This window comes from Pteropus vampyrus, unplaced genomic scaffold (assembly GCF_000151845.1).
Source record: "Pteropus vampyrus isolate Shadow unplaced genomic scaffold, Pvam_2.0 Scaffold74, whole genome shotgun sequence".
Lineage (NCBI taxonomy): Eukaryota > Metazoa > Chordata > Mammalia > Chiroptera > Pteropodidae > Pteropus > Pteropus vampyrus.
Genome location: NW_011888855.1, coordinates 1,256,836 through 1,269,377, shown reverse-complemented (window position 1 = coordinate 1,269,377; position 12,542 = coordinate 1,256,836). Strand labels below are relative to the sequence as shown.

At 34.1% G+C, this 12,542-nt stretch overlaps 1 protein-coding gene across 10 annotated transcripts in view; it reads right to left on the bottom strand.

Annotated features, from left to right (window-relative positions):
• The window catches only part of UIMC1 (ubiquitin interaction motif containing 1), an 80,921-nt gene that overhangs the window by 43,284 nt on the left and 25,095 nt on the right, over positions 1-12,542 (bottom strand). For 8 of the 10 annotated variants that reach the window (XM_011362224.2, XM_011362226.2, XM_023531873.1 and 5 more), the window contains exon 3: positions 10,005-10,089. In XM_011362224.2, coding sequence (XP_011360526.1) covers positions 10,005-10,089 — 85 coding nt within the window. Of the gene's footprint in view, positions 1-9,073; positions 9,253-10,004; positions 10,090-12,542 lie in introns of those variants that run through there. The other 2 variants (XM_011362225.2, XM_011362227.2) reach the window with 2 other exon arrangements.

The following is a 12,542-nucleotide window of genomic DNA, read 5'->3' as shown; positions in this document are numbered from 1 at the left end:
TCCAACACAAGCTATACTACTGGGTAACCAAATAGATGAAGAGAAGTTTCTCGAATCATTCCAGCTAATAAAAATATAAAAGAAATGACAGAATACTGCCATTTTGTGTAATGTCTATGGAAAGAATTTTGGCAAGTCTAAAAAACTACATATATGACCCTGCAATTCCAATTCTAGCAATTTATTCTAAAGATGCTTCCAATTAAAAGAAACATAAATATGCGCTACATTTTTCACTGCGGTATTGCTTGAATTTGTAAAACACTGGAATCTACTTAATGACCTACATAGGACATTGCTTGAATAAACTCTGGTATACATACAAATAACTGTAAAAAAGAAAAAAAAAGAGTAAGAAATACATCTATAGACCAGGAATAAATGATTTCAACAATATAACGTTAAGTTAAAATACAGCAAAGTACAAAAGAGTAGGTACATATAGTATGCTACCTTTTGTGTAAGAAAGGAGAAATTTTTTTAAATACATATACCTATTTATTTTTGCAAAGAGTGACACAAGCAGGATAAGTCAGAAACTAAACCAAGTGGTTACCTACAGGTAGTTGGAAACAAGAACTATACCTTTCTGTATATCTTTGAAACTCAGAATTATGTAAATGTTATACATATTTTTAAACAGTAAAATAAAAATCAGTAAGGATGAGGGATCCCTAAAACTGAATCCAAGCAGAAAAAATGTGTACTCAACTGAATTTAAAATAACCTTAATGATAATGAAAACATCAAAATTTGTGGGATGCACCTAATGCAATGTTTACAGGGAAATATATTGCTTTACATGATTATACTAGAAAAGTGTAAAATCAGTGACCCAAGCCTCCCACTATAAGAAGTTAGAAAATAAAGAGTGAAACTCAAAGTAAGTAGAAAGAAATATAAAGAGCAGAAATCAACAAAATAGATGACATACAACAGAGAAAAAATAACAACAAAAAATTGGTTCTATGCAAAGGTGAATAAAATTTATAAAGCTCTAACTAGATTTAACAAGGGAAAAAAACACAAATTAACAGTATCAGAAATAAAAGAAAAGGTACATCACTACAGATTCTACATTCATGACAGAATAATAAGGAAAGAATGTGGACAGTTTAATGCCAATAATTTTGACATCCTGGATTATGCATTCTCAATAGGGGTGATTATGACCTCTAAGTTGGCAAGAATTGGTTCCTGGAGGTCGAAAAAAATCTTACTCTCTTTATGTATAAAACACATGTATAATCAGTGCATAAAAAGGATATAGAGCATTACCTACAGTATTAAAAGTTCATGGGATAGCTGGGGAAAAGAAGTCTAAAAAGGATCCTTTGGGGAACAACAATGAAAAAAGGACTGAGAAACACTGATTTAGATGAAATAAATCCCCTCAAAAATCACTGAAAAACACAAATTATATGAAAACTGATACAAGAAACAAAAAATCTAAATAGCTTGTATCTATTAAAGATATTGAATTTGTAACTGAAAATTTTTCCATAAAGAAAATCCCAGGGCCATCTGTCATTCATCACTGGTGAATTCTATAAAAAAAAATTTTTTTAAAAATCAAACTAATTCAGAAAATAAAAGACCAGTTCTTCATAAATTGATTTATAGATTCAACACAATCCCAATAAAAATCTCAACAAGCTTGTTTAATGAAACATAATAGAAAATTCAGAAATAGATTCAGAGTGATTTTCAATTGATTTTCAACAAGAAAAAGACAGGCTTTCAACAAATAGTGCTAGAACAACTGGAGACCTAATAATTAAAAAATTAATTTTAAAACCCTTACCTCACAATACATACAAAAATTAACTCAAAATGAAGCATATATCTAAATGTAAAAGCTAAAACTATAAAAGTTCTAGAAAAAACATAGGCGAAAATTTTTATAACCTTGGGTAAGTCAAAGATTGCTTAGACAAGATCTTGAAAGTAAAAAAGCATGAAAGCAAACAAAAACCAAAAAACACAAAATTTAAAACTTCTCTTTGTTAAGAAAATAAAAAGATAAGCCACAAACGGGAAAACATATTCACAATACATATAATCTGATAAGGACTTGCCAGAATATATAAAGAAATCCTATAATTTGACCAAAAAACAAGCAACCTAATTTTTAAAATAATGAGCAAGGGATTTGAACAGATACTTCACAAAAGAAAATATCAGAATGACAGTAAGCACATGAAAAGATCGTTAGTCATCAAGAAAATGCAAGTTGTAATGAGATACCACTATGTACCACTAGACTAGCTAAAATGAAAAAGATCGACATTCCTAACAAAGTTACTACATCATAAAGAAAAACTGATTACATCCTTTATGTTCAATTTAAGAGAACCAAAAACCATGTAATACAAAAGTAAGTCTGAGTTCTTTGTTGTACTCTGCTTTTCAAAACATCCTATTCTCCAAAGGTCTGGAGAGATGAGGCTTTGCTACATTAACTGAAGTATTCTCCAGACTCTGCCCTCTTGCCCCACCATTAAAGCAAGAGCTTTAACTCAGTAACACAGTGTGATTCTGTTTATTAGTACATAGGAAGCTCAAGAGCCAGACTGCCTGGAGTTAAAGCTTAAAGTTTGAATATGCCTCCTTAGTTGTACAATCTTGAGCAGCTTACTTATCCTCTGGTACCTAGATACTGGTACTGGTCTCTGATAATCTCTCTCCCCCTTTTTAGTCTGCTTCTTTTAATCTGCTGTGGACATACATGTAGAGTAAATACACTCTTCACTTGAGGAATTCTCACATACATATCATGATTTTGTAAAACCTGTTTTAATTCACACACATAAGATCGAGGTAATACTTAAGGCTGTTATGAGGATTAAATAATACATGTAAAACACTTTGAATACTACTTGGCACATAACAAGTGTCCAATAATTAATTATTGCTATTAATAATTGTTTGTTGTTATATATTTAAAGAAATCCAAAACTTTAATTCAGATTATCTAACTCATAGTTTACTGACAGCACATAGCCATATAACTTGACAAAGTCACCATTACAAATTTATTTTAACCACTCATAGAATTAAATCAGAATTAAAAGGACATTCACTATTTAATCTCATTTTTTAATAATTTTTTTATATTTTAATTATAGTTGGCATACATTATTCAGTCTCAAGGTGGGCTCTTCTGCATATCTCCAGCTACATGTTCAGCTATACTTCAGGCGACTCCCAATTATGGCTGTTGTGTAGTTTAAGTTATAATTTTGATGTGGTTGTGAGAGGAGGCAAGCACAGTGTTTACCTACTCTGCCATCTTGACCGAAAGCTTCTCTTATTTTCACATATCAACCATGATCTGAGACTAAAGTCCAATAAACACCATGGTTAACTAAAACATTTTACCTGACCTCTCTACTATATAAGAATCTAACCATGAGAAGAAAGGAGAAAACAAACTGGAATCTCTCCTGGGAGCATGTTCCCTTAAGGAAAATGTCAGCAAGTATCAACCTTAGAATCTCCCACTCAACTGGCTCGACTCAGCTTATCAAATGATTCTGCTAAGCTAAACACAGAGAGTGTACAAGTTGTGTGAAGCTGATTACACAGGTCATAATTTATTGATGATTAACATCTCCTAACATTCAGGTTAGCCTCCCACTGAGATGTGCAGACTGTTAACAATCCAGAACACAAAACTAGATAGTACAAGACAAAAGAACCTGTATAATTTTTGAGTATTTAAAATGGCTGAGAGAGAACATTTCATTCAACAAAAAAATAAACAAGATAAGTTATTTTCCCACCTAAATCTTTTCCTAAGCACTTTCTCTTCCAAAACAGATACAGCTCTGCAACTCTGGTAAAGCTGATATACCTATATATTGCGAGTTACGATGTAATTTTATAAAACATCTTTGAAAGCAATAAGGCACTCTGTCATAACCCTTATAGATGCGCATTGTGATACCACTGCTGGGAATTTACCCTAAGCAATCAGTGAAAAGAAGAAAAGTGCTATATACAAAAAGATGTACACTATGCTATTATCTATGAGAGCACTGAGTTAGATGCCTAAAGCAAGGTGATAGTTAATGGCATGTTAACTCAAGAGGCTCTGAACTTAATCATAAAGACATATAAAAAATGATAAAGTGAGTAAAAGCCAAATAAAACTATAAAGGAGACTACACACCAATTTCTAGTTCTACATGTAAAGAACTGGGAAGTTGCCACTCCATCCTAACAATAAGTACAAAGCTGAATAGACTGAAAAGTCAACTGTACTTGACCCCTGAGAGGGGAGGACCCAAGATAAACTGCTGCCCCCAAGATATAGAGATAGGGGAATACAGGGAGTCATGGCTTATCAGAGCAGCGATTCAATTGTGGCAACTACCACAGAAACCAGTGCCAGAGTAGGAAAACCTAAACTGTAACAAAAATGACTAGAGGCTCAGTGTGAACAAATCTAAAAGCTAAAACCACCAGGGGGACTCAGTTATAGGGGGCCCTCACACATTTGTGAATTTTACCTCTAAGAGCTCAACCAGGTTCTCACAATAAATATGAGGAAAAATCCTCGAGCCTCCTGTGGGGGGAGGGGACAGAAAATATTTTTTGAAATATGCCAGAGTACTCTGTTCTTTTTAACAAGGCCTCTCCTAGGAGAAACTAGTTAACCAGAGCCTAAACTGATCAGTCTAACTGACCTGGAAAAAGGGAAATTCCAAACTCCAACCTACTGTAGTGTAGCTAACCTGTCCCACCCTTTAAAGGGGAAGAAAAAAACCTGAGAAACGCTTGTGAAGTTCACAGTCCAGAGGCACAGGCTCACTGAAAGACTGAGACCTAATCATAGAACTATCAAATGTTTCACCTACCCCCCCACACTTTATCAGAATATTACTAACAGGCCTATTTACAGTAGTTTCTTTTACCCAGTACATCATGTCTCTCTACCAAGAAAAAATTACAAGACATTTAGTAAAAGGCAAAAAAACACAATTTGAACAGACAGTAAGCATCAGAACCAGACATAGCAGAGATGTTGAAATTATCAGACTGGGAATTTAAAACAACTGTGATTAATATGCTAAGGGCTCTAATGGATAAAGTAGATAGCATGCAAGGACAGATGGGGAATATAAACAGATGGAAATCCTATGAAAGAACCAAAAAAAAAAAAAAAAGGCTAGAGATCAAAAACTAACGGAAATGAATGTCTTTGATTAGTAGACTGAACACAACTGAGGAAAGAATCTGAGCTTGAGGATATAGTAACAGAAATTTCCAAAACTAAAAATTAAGAAAACAAAGACTGAAAATAAAACAAACTACTAAAGTCTGTGGGACAACTACAAAAAGAGTAGCAAACACGTAATGAAATTACCAGAAGGAAAAAAGAGCAAAAGCAGAATGTGAAACAATGATTCAGAATTTCCCCCAAATAAATGTCAAATACCAAACCATAGATCCGGGAAGCTCAGAAACACAAAACAGGAAAGATACAAGATATAAACAAACAAACAAACCTACATCTAGGCATATCATTTTCAAACTAAAGAAAATCTAATATAAAAAACTCTGAAAAAAACCATAGAAATATCTTACCTAAAGAGAAACAAAGATAAGAGTTACATCTGACTTCACAGAAACCATGCAAGTAAGAACAGAGTGGAGAGAAGTATTTACTTATTGACTCATCATTTAGTTAGTTCTTCCTTGATCGAGTTCCTCAAAGTAGAATTTATCCCAGGAATGCAAGGCTGATTTAAACATATGAAAATCCGTTAATACCACAAATCAAGAGAATAAAAGACAAAACTCACATGATGATCTCAACACAGAAAAAGCATTTGACAAAATTCCACATCTCTTCATGATAAACATTTCTTAAATGGTTAAAATAGTATATTTTGTTACCTGTATTTTACCACAATAAAAATATTTTTTAATAGACATTTCTCCAAAGATATACGAATGGCCAATAGGAACATGAAAAGATGCTTAACATCATTAGCCATTAGAAAAATACAAATCACAACCATGATGAGATACTGCTACACACCCACTAGCATGGCCATAATAAAAAAAAGAAGTTTTGGCAAGGATGTGGAAGAATTGGAACCCTCATATGACAATGATGGAAATGCAAATTGGTGTGGCCACTTTAGAGAACAGTCTGGCAGTTTCTCAAATGATTAAATATTGAGTTACCATATAAACCAGGAATTCCACACCTAAGTATATACACCTAAGAAAATAAAAACCGATGTCTACACAAAAACTCATACATGAATGTTCATAGCAACTTTAGTCATAATAGCCAGAGTAGAAACAACCCAAATGTACATCATATAATAAATGGATAAACAAAATGTGGTACAGCAATACAATGGGATATTAGCTGACAATAAAGAAATGAATTACTGATACATACCAAAACATGGATAAACCTGAAAATATTAGACTAAGTGAAAAAAGCCAGTCACACACACAAAAAAAAACACGTATTATAAGATTCCATTTATATGGGATGTCCATAATAGACAAATCTATGGAGACAAAAAACAGATTTAGTAGTTGCTTAGGGCTGGGAAGGATGAGGGCTTTGGGTGACTCGTAAGTGTATAGAGTTTCTTTTTGGGGAGATGAAAATGTTCTGGATTTAAGATTCTGGTGATGGTGGCATGACACTGTTAACATACTAAAAACCAATGCACATTTTAAATGATAAATGTATGATGAATGAATTATATGGTATGAGTCATATCTCAGTAGTAAAGCAATTACTATAAAAATCAAAAATTAAAGACTTTCTTAAACAGAAATAGAGAATTGGCAACTTGTCTACATTATAAGAAGTGATATAGGAAGCTCTTCCAACAGAAAAAAATACGACACTGGACAGAAACTAGGATCTATGCAAAGAAACAGCCATTGAGATGGCATGAAGTATGCAGTTCTTTATCTTTTATCTCCATTGCTCTAAACAGGGGACCCCAGTGCCCGGGCTGCAGACCAGTATGGGTCCATGACCTGTTAGGAACTGGGCCACACAGCATGAACAAGCAAAGCTTCATCAGTATTTGCAGGACTAGCAACACCACCTCAACTTCACCTCAGATTATCAGGCATTAGATTCTCATAGGAGCACCGGTCCCTGGTGCCAAAAAGGTTGAGTGAGAATTGATGCTCTAGAAGACAATTATCTAAAGCAAAAGAGTATCCATGTACTGTGTTTACAACATAAGTAAAAGTAACATGTGGCAAAAATAACACAAAGGAGGGCAGAAAGGAACTGGGAGTATACTGTTAGTCTTTACACTATACATGAAGCAATTAACAGTATTTGAAGGTGACTGTGATTAAGTATGTGTATTGTAAAGTTTAGGGCAACCACTAAACATTTTTTAAAAGACATATAAATAGAAGTGAAATGGAATCAAAATAGTACTCAACAAATAAAAAATCGAACAGAAAAAGAAAGTTAGAACAAATCAACAGTTTTTAAAATGGTAACTTTTAATACAATCACATCAGTAATTACATCAAATATAAATGCAGAAGATAGAAGTTGTCAGACTAGATAAAAAGATAAAAAGGACTGTCAGATTGGATAAAAAAGCATGACACAACTAAACAAACAAGTAAAACCCAATTTACTATAAAGATCCGGATTTACCAACCAGACAACTATTGACAGTTTAACCAATGGTGGCAAAAACTTAATTATGAATTGATAAAGATCACATCTCAAAAAGTAACAATTACCAATAATTCTCAAGTCTGAAAGTAACTTGAGTACATTCAACAGATCTAACCATAGTGACCGCCACCTCTAGATATAATTCAGTGATTTAACAACAAAGAGCTGTTTATGATTAATTTTACGAGGCTGAGAATTATTCTTTAAATCACCGAAATTCAAATTAACAGTGAAAAAAGCCGTTTATCTTCAAACAACTGTTGTAATAATTTCGACTAGTTATCATCATACGTACTTTTTGTAAAGCTCACTGAAATATCTGAACATTCACATATTAAAATGCAAAAATATAATAATTAGCCCCTATGCCCCATCCAGCCACCTCGCTCAGGTACCAGGAGCTGTGCCTCAAACCACCCCCTCCACCCTTCGCACTCCTGCCTACATGACATTGCAAGCAGTGTGGAGCAAGCCTATGCCTGCAGAATACCACAGGCTTCTGTGTCCATCTGCCTTGACTGTATGTAACCCTGGGGGCTAAGGGTGGGCGCTGTCCAGAAACTGGGCACCGGCCCCCCTCTGCTCTTGGTGTGTAAATTCACAGATAAACATTAATGGGCAACAACAAAAAATGTGACTGGAAGAACAGGGAACAGCAGTTTTGCACAGAAAGCTTTGGGAGATGTGGTTTACTGTTTCCCTGAAGCTGGAACAAAATTGAACAAATAAGATAAGTTTGGTGCTTTGGAAAATGTGAAACCTGTTAGTGAACTCTTATTCTCCTCTATCAGAAGTTAAATGAAATTAATTAAGCTCTTGCATAAAATCCAAGACTTGTCAACAATTCTTGTTATGAAGATACATGACTGATCAAAATGATACTGAGTAATCTCTCAGAACTAGATAAACTAATGAATGAAAAAGCATGTGAGAAATACATAAACTCTATTGAGAGATGAAAATGGAACCCCCATAAATAAACTAGTATAAAACAACTTTAAATAAATAAATGTCTTTCAACTGAGTAACAAAGAGAAAGCAAAACCTCCAACAAAGGATTTTTGTGATACTGTAATTTATACTGATAAATATATATTTGGTCTTTGTCTCCTGGCACTGAGCTCCTAAAAACCTGGAAATTTCCTTAGTAAAAAGAGCAATAAAGGTGTCTTTTGTTATCCATAACAAATTCCTCTGCATCACTCCTGAATTTATGTTAATGAGCTTACTTTTGGAAAGCCCCCCAAAATGGAAGCTGGTTGCCAGGGGAACCAACTGTCTCGATTAGAAGTTTGGAATTTTTAACACCACTCCCACCCTCCAGGGAGGTGAGAGGGGGAAGTTGGATTAACCACCAATTACCAAGTATTTACTCAACCATGCCTGCATAATGAAGCCTCCATAAAAATCCTTGAACTACAGGGTTTGAAGAGCTTCCAGGTTGGTGAACACGTGGAGATACTGAGAGGGTGGCACACCTGGAGAGGGCATGAAAGCTCCGCACCCTTTCCCTCAATCTTGCCCTATGCATCTTTTCCATGTGGCTGTTTCTGAGTCACATCCTTTATTTAAAAACAAAAACAAACAAACAGTCATCTAGTAAGTAAATTGTTTCCTTGAGTACTATGAGCCATTCTAGTAAATTAATCAAACCTGAAGAGGGAGTCACAAGAATCTCAAATTTACAGCTAGTCGGTCAGAAGCACAAGTAACAACCTGGACTTGCAATTGGTGTGTGAAGCAGAGGTAGCCCTGTGAGACTGAGTCCTTCACCTAGGAGAGCTGACACTATATCTGACACTATCTCTAACTCAATTCTAGGGTCAGAATTGTGTTAAACTGTAGGACACCCAGTCTTTGTCTGCCAGAGTTGCAGAATTTCTTAGTGTTGGGGGGAAAACCCTACACATTTGATGACTGGGAGTAGAGGAAACACAGAAGAGTTTTTCCCTTACAATTTTATTAAGTGACATTCTAAGTGAGTTGAATTGTCTGCATTTTACTGATAAGGAAACAGAGGTAGGCTGAAAGCAGTGACCTAAGGTCTACATAGTAAAGACTGAAAAGCAAGGATTCAAATCCAAGTATGCCTAACTCTGAAGGGCACATTTTAAATTTTAACACTCTGCCTCTTACAAGTCAATTGTATAAGCTATAAGTAATTTTAACTCCTAAAAATTTAAATGGGATCCAAAATAAACAGGAAGCACATACATCTTTATTCAGAGAAATCTCTTCCTAATGGAGAAACTAGTGTCAATTCTATGACTGCTGCAATTTCTAAACCACTCTCAACACAAAAATGAAAACATACGTGCAATTTTTCGTTTAGCCAAACACTTGGCTCTATTTGACTGTTCTGTCTTCGTTTTCTGCAATTCATTCTCCTCCTTTGGTTCCTGTTGCAAAACAAGAAATATGATCAGGATGGCTACCATTAAAAGTAGTACTCTCAATCTCACCTACAGTTAAGAGACCACTGAGCCTCCGAACAATCAGTGGTTGTAAATAGTCACAGAAAAAAATCAGTAAAATATCCTTTACAGCAGCAAAAAAAAAAAAAGAAAGAAAGAAAGAAAAAAGTGTAGCTCTGAAACCAAAAATATAAAAATAAAAATTCATAATGTATTCTCATTATTATCTGTCAGATATATGCTCATGTAAAAATTGGTCCATCTGCAAAATAGCAGTAAGCATGTATCCAAGTTCAGGGAAAAAAGTTTAATTCAAGATTTAAAAATCAATAATGTTTTAACTCAGTGCATATTCATTTATTTTAAATCAGTACTTAAAAAAGCAACAGAACTGGGGAAAATTATGCAAGATATTTGTCAGATAAAGGGCTAATTTTCCTTATACAGTCATGCACTGCATAAAGACATTTGGTCAACAGCAGATCACATATGACAGTGGTACTATAAAATTATAATAAAGTTGTAAAATTCCTATTGCTGAGTGACATCGTAGCCATCATGTCATACACAATATATAACATATTAGTGATAATGGTATAAACAAATCTACTGTACCGTCAGTCATATAAAATCCTAGTACATAAAAATGTGTATAGTACACAATACTTGATACCAATAATAAATGACTATGTTACTGGTTTATGTATTTACTATACTTTTTATCATTATTTAAGAGTATACTCATTCAATTTATTAAAAAAAGTTTGCCATATGCTATGTTAACCCAGCCTCACATATCTTATGTTTACCATATCTCGTTTGCATTACTTTCTCTTATGCTTGATTAATCTTGTGTTGTTTTATACAGTAACGTGCTATACAGGTTTGCAGCCCAGGAGCAATAAGCTAAACCATACAGCCTAGGTATGTAGTAGACTATACCATCTAGGTTTGTCTAAGTACACTCTACGATGTTAACATAACAATGAAATGAGCTAACAATGCATTTTGCAGAATGTATTCTGTCATTATTGGTGCATGACTATAGAGAAAGAGCTCTTACAAATCAATAAAAAGACCAATATTTAGCCTCTTTCCATAGGAAAGAACATAATAAGATAATTCATAGAAAAACATATGCAAGGGGCTCATACATAGAAAGATGCTAAACTTTAGGAAATGCAAATCAAAACAATTGTATAGATATACTTTTATTTTACCTATGCTAGTAGTAAAAATGAAGATGTTTTATAAAACACTGTGAGGAAACAGGTACTCTCATATCACTGATGAGATAAAATGGATGCAATATGTTTAAAGGACAAATTGGCAATAACCTCTAAAATCATAAATATACAAGACTCTTTGTCCAGTAATATACTCCTAGGAATTCATTCTACAGAAACATTCACACATTAGCACAAAGATGTGTGCACAACCATGTTCAGAAGACAATGGTTTGTCATTTTTTTTAAAAGACTGTAAACAACCTCAATCGATGTTACTTTATGTATGATCTACAGATGAGTAACAATCAGCAGACTGCTTGTTGCTGGTCTGCAACACAATAAGCACAGGAATTGAAAAGAAGCATTAAGACACTTTTACAGAAATCTGACATTGCTACAACATCCATGCACATAAGAGCACTTCCATGGTGAAAACTGCAGACTAGTCATTTAAAAAAAGGACCAAATTATAATATGCAATATTTTAAGCTTAGTTATTTATTAAAATCCAAAGTATAAAAATATCTGAGAAAATGCAGACATTTACTTATAAATTATATTAACAATAATTTTAAATTTAACCAAAATTATTTTTTTAATTTTTTTTATTTTAAAGTATACAATACATTGGTTAGACATCTGTATAGTTCATAAAACGATCCCCCCAGTTGCTCCCTCCCTCCTCTGACCCTCCACCTGGCCAACGTATTAATGCTAACTGCATTCCCCATGCCATGCTCCGCCATCCGTCAACCACTAATTTGTACTTCCTTAGCCCTTCACCCCATTCTCCCAGCCCCCCAAACCCCCCTCCCCTCTGTCCGATACCAAACTGTCCACTGTATTTGTGAGTCTGTTTTTGATTAGTATTTGTTCTTTTTATTCCTTAGATTCCACATATAAGTGAAATCATATAGTGTTTATCTTTCTCTGTCTGACCTAAACACCTTCTAGGTCTTTCAAGGCAATATCTTTTTCCATCCCCTTCTTTTTCATATGTAGGGGTCTTGTTTTCTTATCCTTTCAGCCACTCTATCTTTTGGTTGGAGCGCTTAATTCTTTTCCATTTAAGGTACTTATTGATAGGAATGTAGTTGTTACCATTCTTTATTCCTGTTTTTGATACATGTTTTTTCTTCTTAAAGAAGTCCCTCCAACATTTCCTGTAATACTGGCTTGATGGTGATAAATTCCTTTAGCTTATTTTTG